The sequence below is a fragment of the Hemiscyllium ocellatum genome, chromosome 32 (assembly GCF_020745735.1).
Source record: "Hemiscyllium ocellatum isolate sHemOce1 chromosome 32, sHemOce1.pat.X.cur, whole genome shotgun sequence".
Classification (NCBI taxonomy): domain Eukaryota; kingdom Metazoa; phylum Chordata; class Chondrichthyes; order Orectolobiformes; family Hemiscylliidae; genus Hemiscyllium; species Hemiscyllium ocellatum.
The window spans coordinates 25,938,111-25,964,084 of NC_083432.1; the positions used below are offsets into that span (position 1 = coordinate 25,938,111).

Below are 25,974 nucleotides of genomic sequence, written 5' to 3' on the forward strand. Positions count from 1 at the left end.
GAAGGACATGGAGTTGTGACCATGTTGAACATGCTAAATAAACGCAAGCTGCTGTGTCTAGTTTAGAAGGAATTTGGGAAAGAATATTTACAGTGCAGGCTATTACTGTACTTAAGTGTTTGCTCTTTAGTGAAAAAAAATCAACTTGTTATTCCAGTTAAAATTAATCAAAATTAACAGATGACATAATACAAAAATTCAGCTTGAATGAGTTAGCCAAGATACAATATACAGCTAATTACAAACCAAAGATTGACACTATATTTTATATTACAAATCAGAACGCTCATTGATCTCCCTCAAAAGGGATCGTTTCTTTACCTGAAAGAAGTTGCATTTTGACTGTACTTCTAGATAGTCATAGGCTAAAATATATAGGGAATAAAGCAAACAGACACTCATTGCATAAGGGTGTACTTGCAGTATATTGTATTACCTAAGACAGCAAGGCATATAACTTATTTTAAGATGCAGTTATTCAACTGGTGCTGACTGAACTCATGAACGGCTAAAGCAAGATACAGGCAGTGCAGGAAGGAAAAAGGAATATATACTTTACAGATTCACTTTCCAGCTATATTAGCATTTAAATCAACAATAAAAGACTTGGCCATCAAGATTCAACTTGCATTCACTATAGCAGCAGCAAAATTGGCCCACACTACCATTATTGTAGGGAAATCTTCAAGTCATACACATCCCTTTCAACTGGTAGGGTTGACCTTAAATGTCTGTAATGCTCCTAAACAACAGCTATCATGAAAAAAATCTCGATGCACATTCTCAATATTGGAGTTGTGTATCATTTGATAATGGGCACAAAGTGTTTTTGGTCGGTTGTGCAGTGTAAAAATCACCAAGTGATTGAATTTTGCTAAAATGTTAGATTTTGTCAAATTCAATATCATGTCATACCAAAAATACATAATGCACATGCTACTGAATTCAATGCTGTTCCTAATATCTGAAGTCCCAATTCACATCAGGCTTGATTTCAACATTGGAATTTGTCAACTACCCATAATCAACAGGATTGACCAGCAAGAGTCTTTCCTGGAACCATCTTCAAGATGAAGGAATGTGTTTTTGGACACAAATGGAGAAGAGTCCACAATTTTCTGACTTTTTTGACCTTCAAATAAATCCATTAAAATGCTTAGCTGGACCTTGAAGCAAGGTTGCAGCTTGCACAACATTGCATCTCTGGCACTGGCTCAAATTAACATCCCCTTGACACCGAAGTGTTCTGAGACCTTGATCTTTACATACTTACGAGGGCCTTATCTATGGGAACAGTCTCAAATTCCTTCTGAGACAGAGGAGAAGTGTAAAAGGCAGAAGTCCAACAACAAAACAGGCAGGCAAGCACTCTGCACCTACTTTAAGCCTGTGCATGTTCCATTTGTGTTAGGCAAACGGCTTAAAATTTCTGCAGTTATTTTCATCCAGACATTGAATGAGTCAGACATTAAAAGTGAGAAAGGTTTTTTATTCTGCCAACCCAACACCAGCTGACCATTTCAAACTTCCACAAAAGCTCAGGAAATATTTTCAATTAGTTAACTTCTTGGTGCATGTAGATAATAGATTGAATTTGAAGCTTCCAAATTTGTATCATTTGGGCATATGAAAAAAGTGACAAAAGGTTATTTGATTAATTCTTGGTTTAAGCTGAAAGGAACTGAGATCAAGACATTTTTGATGACATTTCTTTCTTCTAATCTCTATTCAATGGATCAATCACAATTCAAAAAGTATTTGCATCTTTTCGACCCTAGTAAAATCTAATTTGGAGAAGAAAACTCATCTTTACAGTTTTTTTAGTCATATTACTGCTCCATTAAATTTTTTATTGAGAAGCTGGTGAAAACTGTCTTCTTGAACCACTGGTGCATGGACACACACAGTTAGCAAGGCAACTTTAAGTTTTTGAAGCTGAGACAGTGAAGGAACCAGCTGGATAAACTGTGTAAAAGGCACATGGAAACACCTGCAAGCCACGTGCCTGACTTGAAATCAAAGTGACTGAACTGTTCCTGTTTGAATAAACGTGCAGAAAACTACTCCCAAACAGCATATACCTTCCACAGAATGTAGCTGGTCAAGGCATTATATTCAGCAGTATTGAGCCAGTCCTATGCTATACTTAGACTCTCAGCACAAGCAATGAGTAAAGAAAGTAGTATTAAATACTAGGACAAAGATTAGGCACACTTATGAATGCAAGTCATCAATGGTGGGTGACCAGTTACTGTTCAGGATAGAAAGTGGACATTTTAAAGTGAATCAACATGAAGTGGAAGATGGGAGGCTAACCAAGGAATTTTAACATTTGAATCTGGGGGCTGACACTGGACAGATCCCAGCAACTTCTCAAAATAGATTCCAGCCAGATGCGTAGGAATAGCAGGAATTTAACAAACAGGAACCAATATTACAACATCATATACCCAAAACTTACAAAGGAAAGTCTGTCATTGGCATCGCTCTACAGCAACAATTGCATCAACTTAAGTTGCAACATCAGTAATTCTCTCAAATCAGCAACCAGGATTTGTCTGTCTGAATCCTTCATTTAGAAAATGCTGGAATGAAGAATGCCCATTTGGTCAAAAAAGGTACAGCATTTGTTTATTTTTTTAAAAATGAAATTGCATTTGACAAAATGCAGTCAACTGCAGTAATCATCAAACCTTACACCTCAGTGGGTGCACATCTACACACATAGCATGTCAAGCAAGAGACAAATTCGGATTATAAAACTGAAATCTGTCTCAAGCTAACCATATTACTGCATACGAAAATGAAGTAGTTTTGCCGAAACACAAATAAGACAATATAGGGCTCTTTCAAAGCTTGGAATGGATAGTAAATTAGAACATTACGCTTTCACCTCTGAAACCCAAGTTTGAATCCAGACAGCTGAAGTTTAAAAAAGTATGACAGCTTCTACAAAGCTTCTAAGCAAGTGGCCTCAACTGAGTTCCTAGAGGTCACAAGCATACAGTGCAAGAGGGCTCATAATTCAGTACTAAGCTGACAGCTTCAGTTCAAGGACAAAGATAGTTGGTGTGGGAAATTGAAACTTAGTTCGAACACATTTTGGCAGTCCTTGAAATCAACATCAAATATGGGAGAGGAAAGCAGTCTGCCCACCAGCATGGGATTCAACTCACCTCAATAGGCATGAAATTTATATAGAACAGATGCAAATGAAAAAACATCTAATTTCAGAGACAGCTCCCAACCCCCAGAAAGGAACACAACTAGCAAGATGTAGAGCAGGATTTCATTTTCCGCTTTAAAACAAAACCATGCAGAATTTTCAATGATGTAGGTAAAGTGTAATTCCTGCCCAATTCCTACCCATTTAACCATAAACCTCACCTTTAGTTTCTTCTCTCTGCATGCAACTTGGAAATTGTGAAATGTTTCAGGATCTCAAATACAAATCATTATGGGGCAATTTAGATGGAGGCCAAATGTGTAGGATAATGCACAGGATTCCGCAATATGGGAGAAGGATTTTTTCTTCAAAGAAAAAAACATTCATGGGATGTGCATGTTTATGATCAGTTAATTTATTGCCCATGTCCAGTTGCCCTGGATAAGGTGGTGGTGAGCTGCATTCTTGCATCATTGCAGTCCTTGAGGCTTAGGGACACCCCAATGCTGTTTGTAAAGGAGGATGCACACCAACAGAAGAAGTCAGCAACCAGGATATTATTCATCAGCCATAGTTTTGGGGTGGAGAGAAGCTTAACATGTAAAGCTTGAATGTTTCAAAAAGCTGCCTAATCAGCTTGCAGACCTATGTGACAAGCACATGTTGCAGTTTCACACAGTATTTAAAAAGTAGGCATTACAAATTCTGATTGGAGGTTGTTTGCTGCCCTTGCCCCTGAACCCCATCCCTACAACCTCCAACCAAACCACCCAATAGAAAAAAAGTCAACTATTTTGCCCACTCCTCCTGGAGTTAAACATTGTTAGGTAGTCACAGCCTTAGATTCAGAGTAGGCACCGCTGCTTCATGGTTGTCAGTCTGGTTTTTCAGGCGAAGGTGGGAAGGGACATTTCTTCTTGAGACCATAAAACACTAAAGTGATGGCCACTAAGGCAGAAGGTGCAACAGACCTCTCCGAGAGAAGGACTGTACCCACTGCACCACCACATTGAAAAAAATAATTCAACAATCCCAACCTTTGTCTGTAAGTAAATCAGCACAGCACACCAACACAGGAGTGAACAAAATGTAAAATTTCAAATCCACTGGATAACTAAAAGGCAATTTTTAAAAAAGTCTCAAATGGTTTGCCTGGCAAGTCTTAGTTCTCAGGTCATCAATATGGAGAAGCTCCTTTCTTAAAATTGAAAATTGTCAGCATCCACTAAAAACACGTCACTTGGTTCTCCTACACAACACAAACCCAAATTCTCAGGCTCAACTAAGCCATGGTGGAACTAAAATGCTCATACTAGTTAGTACAAAGTGGGTAGTGCAAAGTGAGCACAAAAGATTATTCCACTGGTCGCAGCTGAAGTTTCTCCATACTACAGATTTCTGAACAATATTTCAATATATTTGTAAATTCAATCAATTGCCATAAAAGAAATGGTGCTTGATGGTGCATTGGCTGCGCATTTTTCCTTCTTATTTCATGGGATAGGAGTATGGTCTCTAAGACCAGTATATATTGCCCATCCAAAACTGTTCTTCAACTGACGCTACCAATACACCATCCCCCTTGATTGCAATGACCCAGGCTTTCAGTCAAGTATGTCAAATTCTTACTTTCATAAGATCAGGGTCATTCAAGTTCAATGCTAGTGTTTGCGCATCAGCCAAACAGTCCAGAACGTTTCTTATACCAGTATTTAAAAGGTTTGTCACGTAATCAGACCTGCAACATGATCTGAAAGTCTATTTCAGAAGTGGAATATATTACATTGGTTTCGTTAACTGCTATGCATTAGCCAGATACACTGGACAGTCAAGTTTTGGAACATGGCTGTCTTTCACTAAAGCAGCATGAAATTCATGCAATTACACAGATCACATTTTAACTTGCTATGTTACAATTTACAAATGGTAAAATTTGTTATTTTAATCTAGAATTTTTTTTGCAGATTCCACAAGCTCATCAAATTTGGAAATGCATCAGTATATCTTATTTTTACCAAGTTAGAATCATAGAATCCCTAAAATGCATGTTAACACCCTTGCACCATTTGACGAGCACCGCACCCAGGCCCAGCCAGCCACCCTACCGCTGTAACCTCGCATTTACCATGGCTAAACCACCTAGTCTGAATAGCACTGGATACGAAGAGGAAATTTAGCATGGCCAGTCAACCTAACCTGCACATCTTTTGATAGTGGGAGAAAGCCGACTGAAGCCCACAGAGATACTGAGAACATGTACACTGTACTGAAAACGTGTTGCTGGAAAAACACAGGTCAGGCAGCATCCAAAGAGCAGGAGAATCGACGTTTCAGGCATGAGCCCTTCAGGAATGAGGAAAGTGTGTCTTTCTCTTTGGATGCTGCCTGACCTGCTGCACTTTTCCAGCAACACATTTTCAGCTCTAATCTCCAGTCCTCATTTTCTCCTCCAACATGTATACTGTATGCAATCATCCAATGTTGGAATTGAACCCAGGATCCTGGTGCCGTTAGGCAGCAGTGCTAATCACAGGACCATCATGCCATGCATTTCTGTGGTTCAGTCATTCATACTACAAAGTGAATGATGCTCCCTGCACTAATCTAGAAGACACTTTATTCAGGATAGCAGCCCTTAGAGTCCTGGCATTCCCTTTCTAACATGGACTTGTATGCTGTCTTTCTCTTTATCTATGCTGAAGTTTACTGAATTCCCTAAAATTTCAAGTTTAAAAATATTTTAGAAGACTTGATCAAAGGCCTTTTGAAACAAAGGCACATCATAATCAGAGGGCTTTATGGTCTACTTGGTATGGGGTATTCTCAAAGTCACAGGCTGTCAGACAACAAATCTTTTTGAAACCACTTACTAAGCTACAATCAGATGACCGTTCAATTTCAATCACAAATTCCCTTATTCATGCTTCAGAAGGCAGGGCAAATGGATCTGTAGCCATCTGCATCACTCTTCCAACCAAATCCTCAAGATGATTGATAACTTCCATTTCCATTGCATTTCTCATGTATCCTGGCATTGGAACCCACACTGATCACTTCTTTAATTCTAGACTCAACTATGTTGATAATTTTCTGGTCACACTTCCTGTGCTCAGTCAGATTTGAAAAACAGCCATTCTTGTTTCCACATTTGCTTGAGAGGATTTCAACTATAAAGGGGGGGGGGGGGGGGGGTTGGGAACCAGGGAGATAGTGAGGAAAGATCAGAGACTGGTACAGTTGAAACAAAGGCGAGTCAAACAAGTCAAGGCAGGCAGGAAAAAAGCAGAGAACAGAGTAGGACTGATAAATTAAACTGCATTTATTTTGATGCAAAAGGCCTAACAGGGAAGGCAGATGAACTCAGGGCATGGTTAGGAACATGGGACTGGGATATCATAGCAATTACAGAAACATGGCTCAGGGATGGACAGGACTGGCAGCTTAATGTTCCAGATACAAATGCTACAGGAAGGACAGAAAGGGAGGCAAGAGAGGAGGGACAGTGGTGTTTTTGATAAGAGATAGCATTACAGTTCTACTGAGGGAGGATATTCCATGAAATACATCCAGGGAAGTTATTAGGGTGGAATTGAGAAATAAGAAATGGATGATCACCTTGCGATTGTATTACAGACCCCCTAATAGTCAGAGGGAAATTGAGCAAGTTTGTAAGGAGATCACAGCTATCTATAAGAATCATAGGGTGGTTATGGTAGGGTATTTTAAATTTCCAAACAGACTGGGACTGCTATAGTGTTAACGGTTTAGAAGGGGAGGAATTTGTTAAGTGTGTACAAGAAGGTTTTCTGATTCAGTATGTGGGTGTACCTACTAAAGAAGGTGCAAACCTTGACCCAATCTTGGGAAATAAGGCAGGGCAGGTGACTGAGGTGTCGGTGGGGGAGCAATTTGGGGCCAGCAACTATAATTCTATTAGTTTTAAAATAGTGATGGAAACGGGTACACCAGATCTAAAAGTTCAAGTTCTAAATTGGAGAAACGCCAATTTTGATGGTATCAGGCAAGACCTTTCAAAAGCTGATTGGGGGCAGATGTTGGCAGGTAAAGGGACAGTTGAAAAAATGGGAAGCCTTCAGAAATTAGGTAGTGAGTGTCCAGAGACAGTATATTACTGGCAGGGTGAAAGGGGAGGCTGGTAGGTATAGGGAATGCTGGATGAGTAAAGAAATTGAGGGTTTGGTTAAGAAAAAGGAAGCATATGTCCAGTATAGACAGGAATGTTTGAGTGAATCCTTAGAAGAGTATAAAGGAAGTAGGAGTATACTTAAGAGTGAAATCAGAAAGGCAAAAAAGGGGACATGAGATAGCTTTGGCAAATAGAGTAAGGAGAATCCAAAGGGTTTTTACAAATATATTAAGGACAAAAGGGTAACTAGAGAAAGAATGGGACCCCTCAAAGATCAGCAAGCCAGCCTTTGTGTGGAGCTGCAGAAAATGGAGGTGGTGGGTGGGGGGAGAGAAGGGAAGATACTAAACGAGTATTTTGCACCAGTATTACTGTCATAAAAGAACATGGAAGATTGTACAATGTAGACAAATAGATGGTGCCATCTTGAAAAACGCCCATATTACAGAGGTAGTGGTGCTGGATGTCTTGAAATGTATTAAAACTGATACATGCCCAGGACCTGATCAGGTGTACCCTCGAACTCTGTGGGGAGCCATGGAAGTGATTGATTGGCCTCTTGCTGTGATATTTGTATCATTGATACACAGGTGAGGTGCCGGAAGACTAGAGGTTGGCTAATGTGGTGCCACTGTTTAAGAAAGGTGAAAAGGACAAGCCAGGGAACTATAGACAAGTGAGCCTGACATCAGTGGTGGGCAAGTTGTTGGAGGGAATCCTGAGGGACAGGATGTACATGTATTTGGAAAGGCACGGACTGATTAGGGATAGTCAACATGGCTTTGTGCGTGGGAAATCTGTCTCACAAACTTGACTTGAGTTTTTTGAAGTAGTAACAAAGATGATTAATGACGGCAGAGCAGTAGATGTGATCTATATGAACTTCAGTACAGCATTCAACAAGGTTCCCCATGGGAGACTGATTAGCAAGGTTGGATCTCATGGAATACAGGGAGAACTAGCCATTTGGATACAGAACTGGCTCAAAAGGTAGAAGAAGGGGTGGTGGTAGAGGGTTGTTTTTCAGACTGAAGGCCTGTGACCAGTGGAGTGCCACAAGGATCAGTGCTGGGTCCACTTTTATCCTTAATATAAATGATTTGGATGTGAGAATAAGAGGTAGAGTTAGGAAGTTTGCAATTAACACCAAAATTGGCTCTTGATCAGATGGGCCAATGGGTTGAGAAGTGGCTGATTGTAGAAGTCCTGCTAAGATTTGCTTTTCCACTTAACGGTAAGGTCCTAGGGAGAGTTGCTGAACAAGGCCTTGGAGTGCAGGTTTACAGCTCCTTGAACATGGAGCGACAGTTAGCTAGGATAGTGAAGGCAGTATTTGGTATGCTTTCCTTTATTGGTCAGAGGATTGAATATAGGAGTTGGGAGGTCAAGTTGTGGATATACAGGTCATTGGTTAGGCCACTGTTGGGATATTGCGAGCAATTCTGGTCTCCTTCCTATCGGAAAGATGTTGTGAAACTTGAAAGGGTTCAGAAAATATTTCCAAAGGTGTTGCCATGGTTGGAGGATTTGAGCTATAGGGACAAATTGAACAGGCAGAGGGTGTTTTCCCTGGAGTGTCGGAGGCTGAGGAGTGACCTTATAGAGGTTTATATAATCGTGTGGGGCATGGATAGGATAAATATACAAAGTTTATTCCCTGGGATGGGGGAGTCCAGTTCTAGAGGGCATAGGTTTAGGGAGAAAGGGTAAATACATAAAAGATGCCCAAGGGCAACTTTTTTCACAGAGGGTGGCGCATGTATGGAATGAGCTGCCAGAGGAAGTGGTGGAGGCTAGTATAATTGCAACATTCAAGAGACATTTGGATGGGTATATATATCGGAAGGGTTTGGAGGGATATGGGCCAGGTGCCGACAGGTGGGTCTAGATTGGGTTGGGATATCTGGTCAGCATGGATGAGGATGAGGATGAGGATGAGGATGAGGATGAGGATGAGGATGAGGATGAGGATGAGGATGAGGATGAGGATGAGGATGAGGAGGATCTCTCCATTGTCTGTCTCTTCACTCCTCACATCGCAGTAACTTCCTTGACTATGAAAACTCAATACTTCAGGGCAAATTCCACCTCCATTGGTTTTCTGCCATTTTAGATTTCTGGGACATCCATTCTGGTGGATACAGCTTTGAAAGAATTTGAAAGGACCAATCATTTAGATATTTCCCTATACTCAGCTTGGAGCCCACCTACATCAATTTTTTTTTCAGTTTGTTATTTTCATCTCAGCTCTGCATTTGAGAGAGTGAAACCTCATACTGGCATTTTGCTTGTACTCGGGTGAGCAAATCCTTTGATCTTGAAGCATGAGTTATTTTACCTTTTAAACTCAGTTTAAAAATGCCTGCACACCCACTTGGGTAACATTCTTTAGTTCCAACTGACCAATTTCCCTTACTTAAACTAAAAGCTCAACATTATACTTTGCTCAATTTGTATTTGACTGACAAATTAGTAAAAGCCTCACCAATCTATTGTTAAATTTAGTTCACTTGAAATTTAGTGTTTCATTCCCCACTTCAGCTGGTACTGCAATTTAATTTCAATGTTGTAAATCTAGAAAATCTGACAAATAAGCATCACCGCTGGCTCTCAAGGTAGATTTGGAATGCCAATGACAAAATAGCTACCCAAAATAAGGAGGAAAAAGCAGGAAGAGATTGTGTACAAAGACAGCCAGTGAGCAATTAAAGTAGCAACAGCTGAGATATATTCTTCAGTCACAAATTTTCATACTTTATTCTCAGAAATACTGTTCATTAAACTATTAATTCAAGACTGAGGTGATCTTTATTTACAGCACAGAGATAAATTGATAAACTAGATTGGACGAAAGAATTTTGTGCAACTTCGTGCTGTTTAATGTGTGGGTCTACACATTGAGTATCGCTTTAGAGTTACCATTTTACATTTAACAGCAAAATGAAATGTCAAAGACATTTTAGATTCAGCTAATCAATACAAGGCCAACAATGGATGCTTTTCAGACATTTGTTCGTTATAAAACTTCAACGATAATACCTGTGTGGCTTTCTCATTCTCCCATGTAGCGTGTATGTCAGTATCACGTGGCCACTGCCCTATCAAGTAAGGTCCAATGATGGTGTCAAGGGAGGAGGTGCGTCGTATGCAAGATTTTGTCTGATGAGTCTTAGGTTTCTCAACTGCTGGAATAGATAATTCATTTCAAAAGGTTAGTATTACTTACTCTCCAAATTCCTGCACATTTACTTTAATGTAATCTTTTTCTTAAACTTTCAAACTTTTCCATTACCCTATTGCTATTACTGCTTGGCATCTAGACAGCTTAAAAACTTTGGATGAAGCCCACTTTGACATATAGCCAACATATAAACCTATTAAGATTTCTATTTGAAGCTAAACTGGACAAAACACTCATCTCTGCTGGCAAGTTAGAAAATCAAATGAATTTATGGAGTCACTCCATTTAAAAGTTTTGACAATAAAACCACCCAGAAATTTTGACCTTACAGTACTGATGCAAGGATGAAAGTGTAACATTTGCACTGATCTGGGACAAATTAGAGGCAGACCTAACACCAGGCTCTGGTCACATCTCAACTGAAATTCAATCCAAACTCTGTGCCCATTAAGTATGATCCACAGAAAAAAAAATCCTTTAAATAAAAAGCGAGCAAAGCTAAAACTTGAAATTAGACTATTAAACCAAAAATGACAGATATTTGCAAAGCTGTACAAATTTGATCAATAAAGTTTTTCTAAAATGCACTTGCACTAAACTGAAAAATTGAAAATACTTTTTGTTAGTATATGGCATGCAAGTTTATTGCTGAAGGCTTCTGGTAAAAACCAAACAAAAATCAACGACAATGTTTCAAGAGGTGTTCAGTCTGTCGACAACTTCAGATAAGGCAATTGAGTGTAAGAGATGGGCCAAATAATTACAGGCCAGTCAATCTAACTTCAACGTTGCAAAACTAATTACAATAAATTGAGAAATGGGATAAACTGATTCATGCCTTCCTAAGGCAGAATCAGTATAATCAACATGGCTTTAAGTTACATCTTACTAACCTCCTTGTTACTTCCTCAAAAGGTAAGATTAAGAAAGTTAGCAAACAGGTGCAGATGATAATCAGAGAGGCTAATGCAATGCTGACCCTCAATTCAACAAGATTGGACTATCAGAAATAGAGAAGATCTACAACAACTGTACAGGGTACTGGTGAAACCATATGTTGAATACGGAGAGCAGAGATGGTCCTCTTATTTAAGGAAAGATATCATTGAAGACAGTTCAGAGAAGGTTCACTGAGAAAAATCCCTTGTATGAAGGCACTGTCTTATGAGCAAAAGGACTTTTTTTAAATTCAAAAATCTATTTTATTCATAAAATAATTTGATGGTCTGTACAGTTAGTCATGCCATACATATGCAAACATTTGCATACAGAGATCAGAATTTATCATTCATATATACAGGTCGGTATATTTATCATATATCCATATCAAAAGGACACCACTCACTGGAATTTAGAACAATGAGATGTTGTCTTGTTGAAACATGAAGGTTTCTTAAGCAGCTTGATAGCGTAAATACTGAGAGGACGTTTCCCCTCAGGGGACAGTCTAACAATGGAAGGCATATTCTCAGAATTGAAGGGCATCACTTTAAGACACAGGGGGAAGATCAATTTTATCCTAGTGTCTTTGGCACACTTTGCCATAGAGCAGAGGATCCTTGAGTATATTTAAGGCAAAAATAGATGTTGGGTATACAAGGGTTCTCCAAAGTGTATTGTGGAAAGTTAGATCAGCCTTGATTTATGGATTGGGGGAGCAGGCTCAAGGGGATGAACAAGTCTACCCATGTTCCTATTTATAGTTTTGAGGGGAGTATACTGGATGCAATCCGTGAACATTTGCGAGATATTTGACAAGGTCCCAAATGGCACACCTCAAAGAATTAAAGCCTGGGGATACAGGAAACTGGAGCACATGAGATCCAAAACTCTCTCAGTGATAGGAAACAAAATGGTGATGGCTGATGAGTGCTTTTGTGAACCAAACAGAGCTTGGAGTTTGGCCCCTTGCTATTTGTAGCAAATAGAGTCGTAGAGTCATTTAGATGTACAGCATGGAAACAGACCCTTCGGTCCAACCTGTCCATGCTGACCAGATATCCCAACCCAATCTAGTCCCACCTGCCAGCACCTGGCCCATATCCCTCCAAACCCTTCCTATACATATACCCATCCAAATGTCTCTTAAATGTTGCAATTGTACCAGCCTCCACTACAACCTCTGGCAGCTCATTCCATACATGTACCACCCTCTGCACAAAAAGTTGCCCCTTAGGTCTCTATCTTTCCCCTCTCAGCCTAAACCAATGCCCTCTAGTTCTGGACTCCCCAGCCCCAGGGAAGAGAGACTTTATCTCTATTTATCCTATCCACGCCCCTCAATTTTGTAAACCTCTATAAGGTCACCCCTCAGCCTCTGACACTGCAGAGAAAACAGCCCCAGCCTGTTCAGTCTCTCCTGTAGCTCAGATCCTCCAACCCTGGCAACATCTTGAAAATCATTTTTGAACCCTTTCACGTTTCACAACATCGTTCCTATAGGAAGGAGACCAGAATTGCACGCAATATTCCAACAGTGGCCTAACCAATGAACTGTATATCTGCAACATGACCTCCTGACTCCTGTTCTCAATACTTTGACCAATAAAGCATACCAAACATATTTTTCACTATCCTATCTATCTGCGACTCCACTTTCAAGGAGCTATGAACCTGCACTCCAAGGTCTCTTTGTTCAGCAACACTCCCTAGGACCTTCCCATTCAGTGTATAATTCCTGCTAAGATTTGCTTTCCCAAAATGCAGCACCTCACATTTATCTGAATTAAACTCCATCTTGCACTTCTCAGCCCATTGGCCCATCTGGACCAGATCCTGTTGTAAGCGGAGGTAACCCTCTTCACTGTCCACTACACCTCCAATTTTGGTGTCATCTGCAAACTTACTAACTCTTGGGTTCACATCCAAATCATTTAAGTGACAAAAAGTAGTGGAACCAGCTCCGATCCTTGTGGCACTCCACTGCTCACAGGCCCCCAGTCTGAAAAACAACTCTCCACCACCCTCTCTTCTACCTTTTGAGCCAGTTCTGTATCCAAATGGCTAGTTCTCCCTTTATTCCATGAGATCTAACCTTGCTAACCAGTGTCCCATGGGTAACCTTGTCAAACACCTTATTGAAGTCAATATAGATCACACCTACAGCTCTGCCCTCAAATCTTCTTAGTTACTTCTTCATATTTAGGATTTAAAATTTAAATGTGGAAGGGATGATTGAGAACTTCAGATAACAAAATAGCCACATGGTCAATAATGAAATGGATAGCCGTTTACTCTAGAATGACAAAGGTTCGGTTGTTTGGGTAGTAAAACAATAAATGGCATTCAATCCAGGGAAGTGAGGGACTATGAATACAGGGAAGGCAAACAAAAAAAGGTGGAATATACAATAAACATTGGAAATTGAGAAGAGTCAAGATAATGAGAGACTTTAGAGTACATATCCACAGCTCTACTTTACGCTTTCGGTGCCTATGAAAGTGTTTAAATTTTGCATGCATGCACCTTAGAAGTTTAGTTTAACAGGATGAACTGCATCAGATAAATAGGCCAACAAATAATAAATGTTTCTTTAACCAAGTTGACAACATGACTAGAATTGCAAATGGATATTAAAGTCACTCAATTAAATACTATCAGATCATATCTGCAACATGTTGCTGTGCAAAGGAACCAAAATTTACTTTCTCATCTACTTACAGTCACACCTCTATAATTGACCAAAATAGCTACTTCCCACTGACTATCTTTTAAGATTACACATCCACTCCAACAACAGCACTTATTAAAACAGCAAACTCCAAACTGGAATCTATAAAGCTACACCTGTTTAGCTAAACTTTGCTTTGTATACTCCCATTTTTAAAAAAAGCTAGTTGTATGAGCCGGTTAAAAACTTACTGAAAATAAGCGCTCAGTGGAGGAGTATAGCTCCATTAACACTCAAGCATACCAACAAGTTTTGATCAGATCAACATGTCCCCACCACCATTTAGATTCTTGAACTGTCTCAACCTGATGCAATAGTGGGGACTTGTTCCTAGATGTCTTGTTAAGCCTTCCAACTCTAAATGGAATTTTGCTAAGTCCTACTATTTTGCAACGCAATATTACTGCAGAGCTCACCAACAGCACATCACTCGTTCATTCAAGAATACAGTCTGCATGGGACACAGAGTGCAGTTCTGCCACACAGGAAGAACAATTTCAAGCTTTTAATTTGAACTTTCTTGCCCAAGCTTGAAAATCAATTGTAATTGTTCTATCAATTTTAACTAATAATCCTAGCCCTTCTGAAGTGTTCAATGCATCTTGTCAAGAAAGGAAATTAATCAGCTATGGTGTCCCGGTGTTTGCTCATGGAAAAACAATATTGAAAAAAGAACCAAGGTTAGCACCAGGAAAAATTGAAGTTGAAACCTCCAAGGCAAACTTCACTCAATTTTGGATATGTTTAAAAGCTGTGGTGACAGAACATTTCTTCAAGGGCCTTCCAAGTCTGATATGTAAGGTAGCACTAGAATGCAAGGTAGGTGATGAGATTGCCATATATGTGGGTTGGTGACGTGCAAAAAGTCAAGCCAAGCAATTGAAGACACAGGAAATCAGTATTTTTGGGTGCAACGTAATCACAACTCCTTGAAATCCTGAAGAAATCTTGCCAGGGAATTGTGGGGCAAATGCAGAGGGGGGTGGGGGGGGGGGGCAGATTTTGGATGCAGGGGGAAGGTAGAAAACACGAGAATTTGTCAAAAGGAAAGACTTGGGGATCCAGGGTACTTTTGAGAAGAATAGAGGGAGAGACTAGGAAATGTTAGGTTATAATTTTCAGTTAACCTTACACAAAATTTGCCTCATTAAACAAAAAGGAGAGAAGCAATCTGGGTTTGGCTTACATCTGCACCTATATGGGACGATCAATGATCATACTGCACTAAACATTGTGAAATAAAATAATATGGTAAAGACAATTATGTACAACAGTTTCAAACATCCCATTGTTAAAACTAGTTGCACAAAGTAAAATTACCACATTGAAATGAAATCTCATTGATACCACAAGAACATCTACTTCTCTTTACTATGAAAGAATGCTCAGCAGCAACAACATCGACAGCAATCTTTAGGCAAGTGAAATGGTAAAAGCTTCCTCTCAAATGACTTAATGGTTTTGAGAATTTTAACTTTTCAGTTCAGACTCACTGAAGACAAAGTAACAAAAAAACAAAATTTAAATAGTCCAATCTGGATGTGATTGCATTATTCTCCTTCATTTCACTAAATCAGTGCTAGAGGGCTGACTGTGTCAAAAAAAAGTGTGGTGCTGGAAAAGCACAGCTGGTCAGGCAGCATCTGAGCAGCAGGAGAGTTGAAGTTTTAAGCATAAGCCATGCTCCTCCAGAAGGTTCCAGCTGGCATGACATTTTACCCCACCCTTCCCACTTCATAGTGAAACTTACCATCTATTTCACGTTTTCACAAATTTGAGGTGACAGCAATTACCTGGCACCATCTGCCTGTCTGACAGAATGTTTAATAAACTAACCTCAAGATATGCAAGCCAACTTCCAATGAAACCATATTACAGCTAATTTCAACTTATACCACATAAATAAAGGTGGTCAAAGCCTCGGAATACTGCGACAAGTAACTCAGTTCCCGACTCCCCAAAGTCTGTCTACCATTTACAAGACACAAGTCAGGTGTGTAATGGAACACTTCACTTTTTGCTTAGATGCATGCAGCTCCAACACAAAGCTTGACAGCATCCACACAGTAGCCCACTTGATTGGTACTGTATCCACAAGCATCACTCCATCCACCGCCAACACTCAGTAGCAGTGTGTACTATGTACAAGATGCACTGTAGAAATTCACCAGAGGCTTAATCAGCACCTTTTAAAACCCACGAGAAGTCAAGGATAGCAAATACACATGAACACCAATTACCTGCAAGGCTCCCCCCCAAGCCGCTCACCACCTGAGTTGAAAACATATCACCATTCCCTCAATGTCACTGAGTCAAATTCCTGGAATTCCCTCCCTACGGGCATGGAGGGTCCACTTTTCTCATGTGAACTGCTGCAGTTCAAGGCAGCAGCTCACCACCACCTTCAAAGGAAATTGGGCAATAAATGCTGGCTGGCCAGCAATACCCACATCCTGCAAGTGAATAAAACAAATTATGGAGCACTGAACAAAACTGCAGCAACTAAGTGAGTGTTCAACTGTACTTTCCAGGCCAGTGACCTCCATCACCTAGACAATATTTTTCCCCCAACTTTGGACTGTAAGGAGAGCCTGCAGCTGTTGTCTTGGTAAAGCCTTTGACCTCACCTAGGGAAGCCCTGGCTTAGAAATACATGGCTAACAAATGCAAGGAAATACTGCAAGCATTGTCATGAAGCCCAGGTCCCACAAATTAATAAAACATCAGGGTGAGCCAGTAGAACCTCCTCTTGTAGAAAAATACAAGATACCCTCATTAACTTGCCAGCCAAACATGTTTGAAGTTCTCCTGGGAAGGAACATGTTATTATGCATGTTTGTGCATACACTTATCAGTTAAATTGTTGGGTCACTTTAAGGAACATACAAAGCATTTGTAATGCCAACAGATCAAATAGTTACATCTTCCTGAAAGGAAACAGTCTGTCTGCACTTCGTCACCATTGTGGAAGACATTTCCAAATCTATTCAGTGCAATAACAGATGACCTTTGGGTTGCTAATCCAGTCTTATAACCATGAGGCCAGCTCTAGATGTGTAATCAAGTTATTTCTTCTTCCCTTTCAGCTGACACACAGCTAACCCCACCATAATTAGACACCAACTTAAAATGCAGCACAGAAGTCACTTGAAATTTCTACACAAGTGTTTGTACATGTTTTTTGGTTTCAAATTAAAAAAAGACAAATGTTAGGTTTCAGCCATAAGAAAGCTGTCCCAAGTTTTGATGCTTGTATCTTGATCAACTTCACTTTTGTTACATTTCTTTATATAATGTGCCATGAAAGCTGCCAAGCAATTGCAATTACAACTATCCTTCAATCTCAAATTCTCGCATTTAAATAGGATTACCTAAGTATTTTACAAATCCGAATAGTCACATGATATGTACGAAGTATAATATTAACCATTAAGTGTTTACTAAGCATTGAGTTTCTTTGCAATATGATTTTTTTATTAGCATAAAACTTTCTGCACAAGTAGCTTGTTGTTTCCATAACCGACAGTTAGTTAATTAGGGGAGCAAGGAATGTTACTGGTGCTTAGTATGATTACTTGAACTTTACAGAAAAAATGATAACTAATTCAAACTTTACCCAATTTCAAAGGTGATTCAGGAACTAGCATTTATATAAAAAGGCTTGTTATGACACAGATATAAATCAATACTAGAATGATGAGGATTTACACCAGCAGTAGGTGTCCCACAGGAAGACAGATGGCATAATGAACCCAAGCTTCAACTATGAAGCATAAAAAAAGGCACTGCCCTGTATCCATCAACTGTTCACCAAACGCCTCTTGACGGTTCATCTCATGGCATTCTGCGCAACCCAGTGGGTCATGTGTAAAATGTTGGTTAACCAACAGTCTCATTACTTTATATATTGCTGGATCTGTTGCTCGAAGTACTCCCTGGGTGGTTTAAATGTAGAATTTTTATTCAATTCCACAAGAATCTTCCAGTCATTCAGTCAGATAGTTGCCTGGGCTTTGGGTTTTCAAATCTGGGTCACAACACTAGGCTTCAGGTGGGCACTACAAACAAAAGTCTTAAATCACTTCCCAATGCAAACATCTGGAAGTGGATGCTATCAAACAGGTTAGATCCAAAATCCAATTTCCTCAACTTTACTCCAATGTGACTCACTACAGATATCAAAAGATCATTACCTACAAAAAAATCTTTCCCCACAAACCATAACAGATTAAAATTTACACAAACTTGCAAATACTGGATAATTCCATCAAAACTTTCAACACTCACCCACTCAAGTTCTTGTAAAATGCACAGACTTTCAAGATATTCAGGGCTGGATTTTAGCTCATGCCCACGAAATTACATTTGATGTGGGGTTAAAAATTTGTTTAGATTCAGCCCATCATCTTGCAGCACGCAGGTGGATTTTAGGCTAAACCTCCTCTAAGAATTCTTCAAATTTTTAAGAAAAAAATTAACCAGTGGCAGAAACAAATGGGATAGAGCAATATGGAGCTGCAGAACCATGGAGTGAATGGAGATTATTTAAACAGTCCAAATGCTATAAATGGAAGATTCAAAGAGCCCAAATACCAGCAATATTGTGCTTATGCTCCTAAACTTCCAAATTGGCAGATTAGATTAGATTCAATTCCCTTCAGCCCAACAAATCCACACCGAACCTCCAAAGAGCAACACACCCAGAGCCATTCCCCTACATATACCCCTGACTAATGCACCTAACACTACAGGCAATTTAGAGTCAGATGTACAGCATGGAAACAGACCCTTCGGTCCAACCCATCCATGCCGACCAGATATCCCAAACCCAATCTATTTAGCATGGCCAATTCACCTGACCTGCACATCTTTGGACGGTGGGAGGAAACCCACGCAGACATGGGGAGAATGTGCAAACTCCACACAGACAGTTGCCCAAGGTGGGAATTGAACCCAGGTCCCTGGCGCCGTGAGGCAGCAATGCTAACCACTGAGCCACCATGCCACCTCAACAAGTATGAATGCTATCAACTTAAGTGAATTCTAGACATCTTCACCAGAGCAATCAAACAGCCAAATCATAACTTAAAGGCATCATTACCTCCATCTCCTTGTCATAGTGTCATTTTTTTGTAAAATCATTGACTTGCAAGTGAAGTGATAGTTTACAGTTCAAATACCTCATTTGTAAATTAAATGCAATACACTGTTAGATAAAGTCATCAATTTCTCTAAAAAGCTGCACCCTAGGTTTGGGAGATGGGAAGAACAGTGTTTATACACGAACATTAAAGTGTCTACATCTTCTGTTATATTGAAGAAAATTAGTTATTCACAACACCAACATATTCAATTTCTAAAATTTACTCTCCTTTTGCCCTTTGTACACAGTGGGATTTAGTCTGGTCTTGGAGGTTCCTGAGAAATTACCAGTTTACACCTGTTTTCAAAACTCTCCGAAGAGTACACAAAGATTTTCAGCTACTACAACTGCCCAAATATCCATTTCAATTCTTCAATGGGTGATCTGCTATGTATTCTGATTATTCCTCATTATAGTTCTTAACCAAATTTACACATTGTTGGAATTTATACTTCACTGCTTCTCAAAAAGAAATATTGAGAAAGTGTGATTTTATATTGTTAACAAGAATCTATATGGAAATTTCACAGAAACGTAAAGCAGTAATTTAGTTAAATGGAACAAATAAACTCTGCTCAGCTTCCAACTGGAATATGTTTAATGTGAAGAACAAGCTGACAAGCCAGTTATTGGCTCCATCTTAAAAACTGGAACACAGAAAATTACACCACCTTGCAGTGAACTTGGAAAGCCCCAGGATTCAGCTGTACAAGTTGGCTATTCTGTAACTAGCCTGAAATTGAAATGATACAAGATGACCTTCTCCAGATGGTCTCATGGCTTTTTTTTTAAAGTAGACATTGTTCCCAACGCAGTCCTGGGAAACAGAGGTACAGTGCAATACTGCTCAATATATTGATCACATCATAACCATATACCAACACAGCAAGTGACAAATAAATATTCACTCAATCCCTAAGAACAGCAAGGATAAATATTTCAGGCACCATTGGCATATAGGAGACAGGCCACAGTTGCATCGTTACCCCGCACTGTGCTAGTAACAAACAGCAATAATAGTGACCTTTCAAATACAAAACACTGGCTTCACACTAGGTTGAAGCTGTACCCAAATACTGGAAGGTCAATATGCTGAAATGGTCTTATAACCTTACCCAAATGCCCTTTGTGGTTAAACAGAGTTGCAGTCGATGCTGGGGCTCTGCAACATGGATTGCAATACAACACTTGGTCACTGAATCTGGGGGTGGGGGTTTAGGAAGAGTGTTGAGATTGGCACAGGGTGGAGCAGAGTTGTGTATTGTGAGAGAGAGATGACTAAAACACTCACTCAGTCATAGAAGACAATGCTACAGCTGAAGGTATTAAATCAGATTCCATAGTGCACAAGTCAATAGCAGTCCCCATATTAAAATAAAAACCACCAGTAAAGTACTTTCAATTTTATGATTACGTTGCTACAAAATTTGGAAAAGCTGCATCATCCCTTCAGTTAGAACTGGCAACACTCCCACATTAAAAATAAAGTAACCATTGTCTTACCAGACCATAGGGCTGCTCTCTCTCAATAGAGACGATAGTCACTTAAGAGTCACCTTACCACTCCAGCTGGTGTGGGAATTGAACCCATGCTGCTGGCATCATTCGATCACAAACCAACTGACTAGCCAACTGAACCAAACTCAGCCCCTTCTGTTTGCAAATAGGAAGACCTCCACTCACCCATCTAGAGTATAGCATTAGTTCTGGCCACCTCAAATTAGGAAAAACACAATGACATTAGAGTGGACCCAGAGAATAATCATGGAACTTGTTGCAAAGGTGAGGTGCTAAAGCGACTAGGTTAGAAAAGCAAGGTTGTTCTCCTTGTAGAAGACCATGATGAGATTTGACAGAGGCATTCAAAGCACAAGGGCTGTGGATAGAGTGGACAGACAGAAACCAATCCTACAGACGCAGGATTAAAGAACTGGAGGTGACCAATGAAAGATGCACAGCAAAACAAAAAAGCAATAGCCTAGAGTTAAACAATGATGCAGCGACTGGCCAGGATCTGAAACATACCAATTGTGAAGGCAGATTAAATTATTGCTTTTACAAGAGAATGGGATCATCTGAAAAGGAAAAAATTGCAGGACAGGACAAAAAAAGAACACTGGCATACAGTGAACTATTCTCAAAGAGCTAGTATAGACAGCATGCTAAATGGTTTCCTCTGCTACATCCATTCAATGGCTCACTTCTAAAGAGCTTTTCCTAACTACAGAAATGAACCAAAGACAAAGACAAAGGAGCTTTAAAATATAGCTGTAGTAATGTCAGAAATTTGACAATTTGCATATCTTCTCTCATGAAATTTTAATGAGAGCTCATTCATCTGTGACTTTCTAAAGTACCAAAACCCATTAAAGACTTCTTCATATGCTTCAGCAATGTCACCCTCTCTGCTCTTCTGATTCTAGCCTCCTGCACATTCCCAAATTTCATTAGCCCACTACTAGAAAGCTCATCTTCAGTTGGATAAGTTCTGGAGCTGCCTCCTAAAATTTCTCCTCCTTCATGATGTTCCTTAAAAAAAGATTATCCTCATGTTGTGGCTTTGTTTCAAATTTTACTTCGTCATGCTGTGAACCACCTTGGGCAGGAAAGAGATACAAAACTGCTAAAAGCAAATATTGCAAGACTCTCTAGCATCCAGGAATGGTTCCAAATTGGTCTCCCATTACTCTGAAAAAGCCTTCAATAACATGCAGCTGGATTTCAACTTGAATTGTGTTAAATAAAGTCCATATTTATTCCAGTAAGTACAGTACACAAACATTTCACTACCACAAGAACAAAATCCAGCACTTCAGCTTTTAACAGCTGCAGCAAATATGCGTGGGAACAAAGTGTTACAACCAGTAAATATTTAGTATAGTTAAACTACTGTAGATGGTGACTGATCTCAAGAAAGGGTGGCAACATGTTAACATGGAACTCTGCAGATAAATAGAAATGTCTGCATACCATTTACAACTGGAACAACCCCACATGCAGTTTATTGATATAAGCCTATCTTCACTCCAAAGAAAGTTCAACTGGTTTACGTTTATTTACTTGGACTTTAGCACAGCCTTCGATAAGGTTCCACATGGTGGACTAATTCGGAAAGTTAGATCATATGGGATTCCGGGTGAGCTTGACAATTAGATATAAAATTGTCTCCTACCATAAACCCAAGGGTACTGGTGGAGCATTGTTTTCAGACTGGAGGCCTGTGACCAGCAGTGTTCTCAAGGATCAGTATTGGATAGGCCTTTATTTGACATTTATATAAACGAATGAGAATATAAGAGACATGGTTACTAAGTTTGTGGATGGCACCAAAATTGGCTATATAGTGGACAGTGAAGGAGGTTATCTAAGGTTACAAAGAGACAGAGACCGACTAGGTCAATGGGCTGAGCAGGAGCAGATGCAGTTTAACTTGGAGAAATGAGAGGTATTGCATTTTGCGAAAACAACCAAGGGCAGAGCCTATGCAGTTAATGATGGGACACTGCATAGTGTTGTAGAACAGAGTCCTAGGGGTGAAGGTACATAATTCTTTAAATTTGCATCAGAGGTAGACAGGGTGGTTAAGGCGGCAGTTGCATATTCGTTACTCATACCTTGAGTATAAGAGTTGGGATGTCATGTTGAGGATTTACAAGACAGTGGTGAGGCTTCTTCTGAAGTACCGTGTCAAGTTCTGGTTGCCCTGTTTTGGAAGGATATTATTAAACTGGAGGGGATTAGGAAGAGATTTACCAAGTTGTTGCCAGGTCTGGAGGGTTTGAATTGTAAGGACAGGCTGGGGCTATTTTTCCTGGACTGTAGGAGGTTGAGGGGTGACCTTATGGTGGTTTATAAAATCATGGGGGCATAGAGGGGGTGGAGAAAAAAGTTCGAATTAGAGGGCATACTTTTCAGATGAGAAGAAGATATGGTTTAAAAAGGACATGAGGGACAACATTTTTACACAGAGTGGTTAGTGTGTGGAATGAACTGCCAGAGGAAGTGGTGGATACAAGTACAGTTATGTTCAGGAGACATATGGATAAGTACGTGAATAGGAAAGTTTGGGAGGGATATGGGTCAAATGCAGGCAAGTGGGACTGGTTTAGTTTGGGAACATGGTCAGTATTGGACTAGTTGGACCAAAGGGTCAGTTACCATGATATTTTGCATATTGCCTCCTATCCAATAAGCAGTGCAACTGAATGGTCAATCAGCTGTTTTGGCCATACTTTCACATTAATTACATTCTATTGCCAGTTCAGTCCAAGATCTCATTTTGAACTTGAAACAAAATGCACAACTAAAAACTGGTTTCCTCTTTCAGCAATGCTAGCAAAAGCTGTCAACCTACTGCAGCACTCAACCGCCAATAAACAAATGTGCAGCATATTAGGAAGACAGTGATCTTTGCAGAAATATTGGCACCTAAATGAGAGGTCACAAACCTCTAAAATGAGAAAATCTGAATAATGGGGCTGATTATAGGAGTTATTCTGCAGTGTGTGTTGCAATGACTTCCCATGCATCTAATTTCGATATTAATCTTGTTCAGCTGCCTTACGAATCTCTTGTTCGATACCTGAATTAACAAAATATTTCATTTTCTCATCTTTCACATTTTTTGAAATGATTACCCAAGGGATTGTCTTCAACTTAGCTCACTGGTTTCTTTATGGAAAAGAAGCATCACATGTCAAAAGCCTATAGATTCTCACAGCTGGAAGCATATTACTTGGACACTTCCACATTCATTTTGACAGCTTCACCAGCTCTAAACACATTCAATGCAGTTACTGTACATACATAATATGCCATAAAGGCAGCTATTATATTGGCATCTGGTTACAGTTGGATTATTTCTATTAAACTTGTTTGAATTAAGCTTTCTTCCCAAAACACTCCTACCCATTTATTTCACTCTTGCAATCAAAATGAACAAACTGTACCAATACATTTATTTTTACTCTGAATGGTAGAGACGATTTATAATTTCAGTGCTAGGCTCCTGTTGCTCCAAAATTTAATCTGATTTAATAAAGATAGATAACACTGCTTCAAACAAAAAAGGAACCTGCAACCCCCTACACAGTTGCTATTAAGACACCTAAGTATTTCACAACCAGATTTAATAATAAGACAGAGGACTTGAAAACCACTCTTCAGCTGTATTGAGTAAAGGTCATATTCAAACACTGCAGAGGCAACGTATCCATTAACCACATATTTGGCAAAATGATTTGGAGGATCCCCAGAAATCTTCAAAGTAACCACTCAGTGGACCCAGAAATTAAAACCACATAAGCAACACCCTTTAAAAAGGTTGCAATTAAGTGCCAATTTTGAAACGTTGTGCATTCTATGAAGTCTTAAGTCATCACGAGTCAACTACATTGTTAACCTAAAAATAATGTTCATTTTCTCTCACTCAGTGCTTCTAGATATTCTCTGCAGTTAACAACAGTTCAATTCAAACGTGTGTACGCTGCTGATAGAAACTGATGCCAGCCTTATCAGGCTTTTCATTGCTACGGTCTGAACAGCGTTCGAAACCTGAGCGAATTAACAAACAACAAAGAAAAACATGCAATTTACTCCACAAGTTGCAGCTAACATTGCAATTCCAGGCTCTCTCATTAAGGGGAGGCACTCATGTGGGGGAAGTGAACACGGGGAAAAAAAAACAAGTGGGAAAGCAAACAACATGCAAGCCGAGATTGTTAAAATAGATGCTGCTAACGTACACAGGGAGGGAAGGACAAGGGGATTTGGGACACCATCAGTTCAGCTGCATCATTGAGGCAGCACCTCTCCAAAACAAATTAAAGATTAAACACCCCGAATAAAACTTATCGTCCCCGTTTGCAATGCTTGGCTGAGATTAATGCGCCGCTGCTTCTCTACTGAAGGTGTTTATGTTGCTGGGGCCGGGCAGCAGGTGCGGGTACCTTTGCTGACGGGAGATGTGCAGCAGGAGGTCGAGTAACTGCCTTTCCTCTCCCCGGATGGGGCCGACCTCCAGGCCGCCTCTGGCTCCCCCGGCCCGGGGCCGGTGCTGGTCGAGGTGGTGACGCTGTGGAAGGCGCTGCGGCTCCCCGGCGGTGAGACGGACGGAGCCGGGGACGGTGCCGAGGAGGAGCCGGGGGCCAGCCTGGCACCGACGGGGGGATTGCTGCTGCTGCTGCCGCCGCCGGCCGCCCGCAGCTGAAAGGGGACGGTGGCTCGGAGCGGCTGAGGGCGGCTGGAGGTCGGGGAGCCGCTGGGCCGCACTCGCGGCGCCACTTGCGAGGACATCGCCGATCGACGGGACTCGAAAACAATAAATAGCAGCGGCGGCGGCGGCGGCGGCGGCTCTTCAGCGACCCCCTCCACCTCCTCCTACCCCCCCAACAGCTCCCAGAGAGTGAATCCAATCCACTGCCACCCCCCTCTGCTCTCACACAGCACATCAACACTCACTCGAACTTTCCCTCAGCCCCAGCACCAACGCCCCGCCCCTTTACTGCCTCCTCTCGCCTCTCACTGGCCGTGCCCCCGCCGCCTCACACTGCAATTGGCCTGACTCCCCGTCCCTCACGCCCGCTGTGGCCAATCGCAAGGGGTCGATGGCACATTTCTGGACGGCTGCCAGGGATAGGAGACGCGGATTGGCCGTGTGGTGTGAGGG

The 25,974-nt window shown here is 40.6% G+C and overlaps 1 protein-coding gene across 2 annotated transcripts in view; it reads right to left on the reverse strand.

The window, feature by feature from the left end:
* Positions 1-25,696, reverse strand: part of LOC132830905 (glucocorticoid-induced transcript 1 protein-like) — a 64,124-nt gene extending 38,428 nt beyond the window's left edge. Inside the window, exons 1-2 of one of the 2 annotated variants that reach the window (XM_060848846.1) lie at positions 25,256-25,696; positions 10,353-10,495 (exon numbers count right to left, since the gene is read on the reverse strand). In XM_060848846.1, coding sequence (XP_060704829.1) covers positions 10,353-10,495; positions 25,256-25,601 — 489 coding nt within the window. In that variant the 5' untranslated portion in view covers positions 25,602-25,696. Of the gene's footprint in view, positions 1-10,352; positions 10,499-25,255 lie in introns of both variants that reach the window. The other variant, XM_060848845.1, reaches the window with a different exon arrangement.
* Between the last annotated feature and the right edge of the window lie 278 nt (positions 25,697-25,974).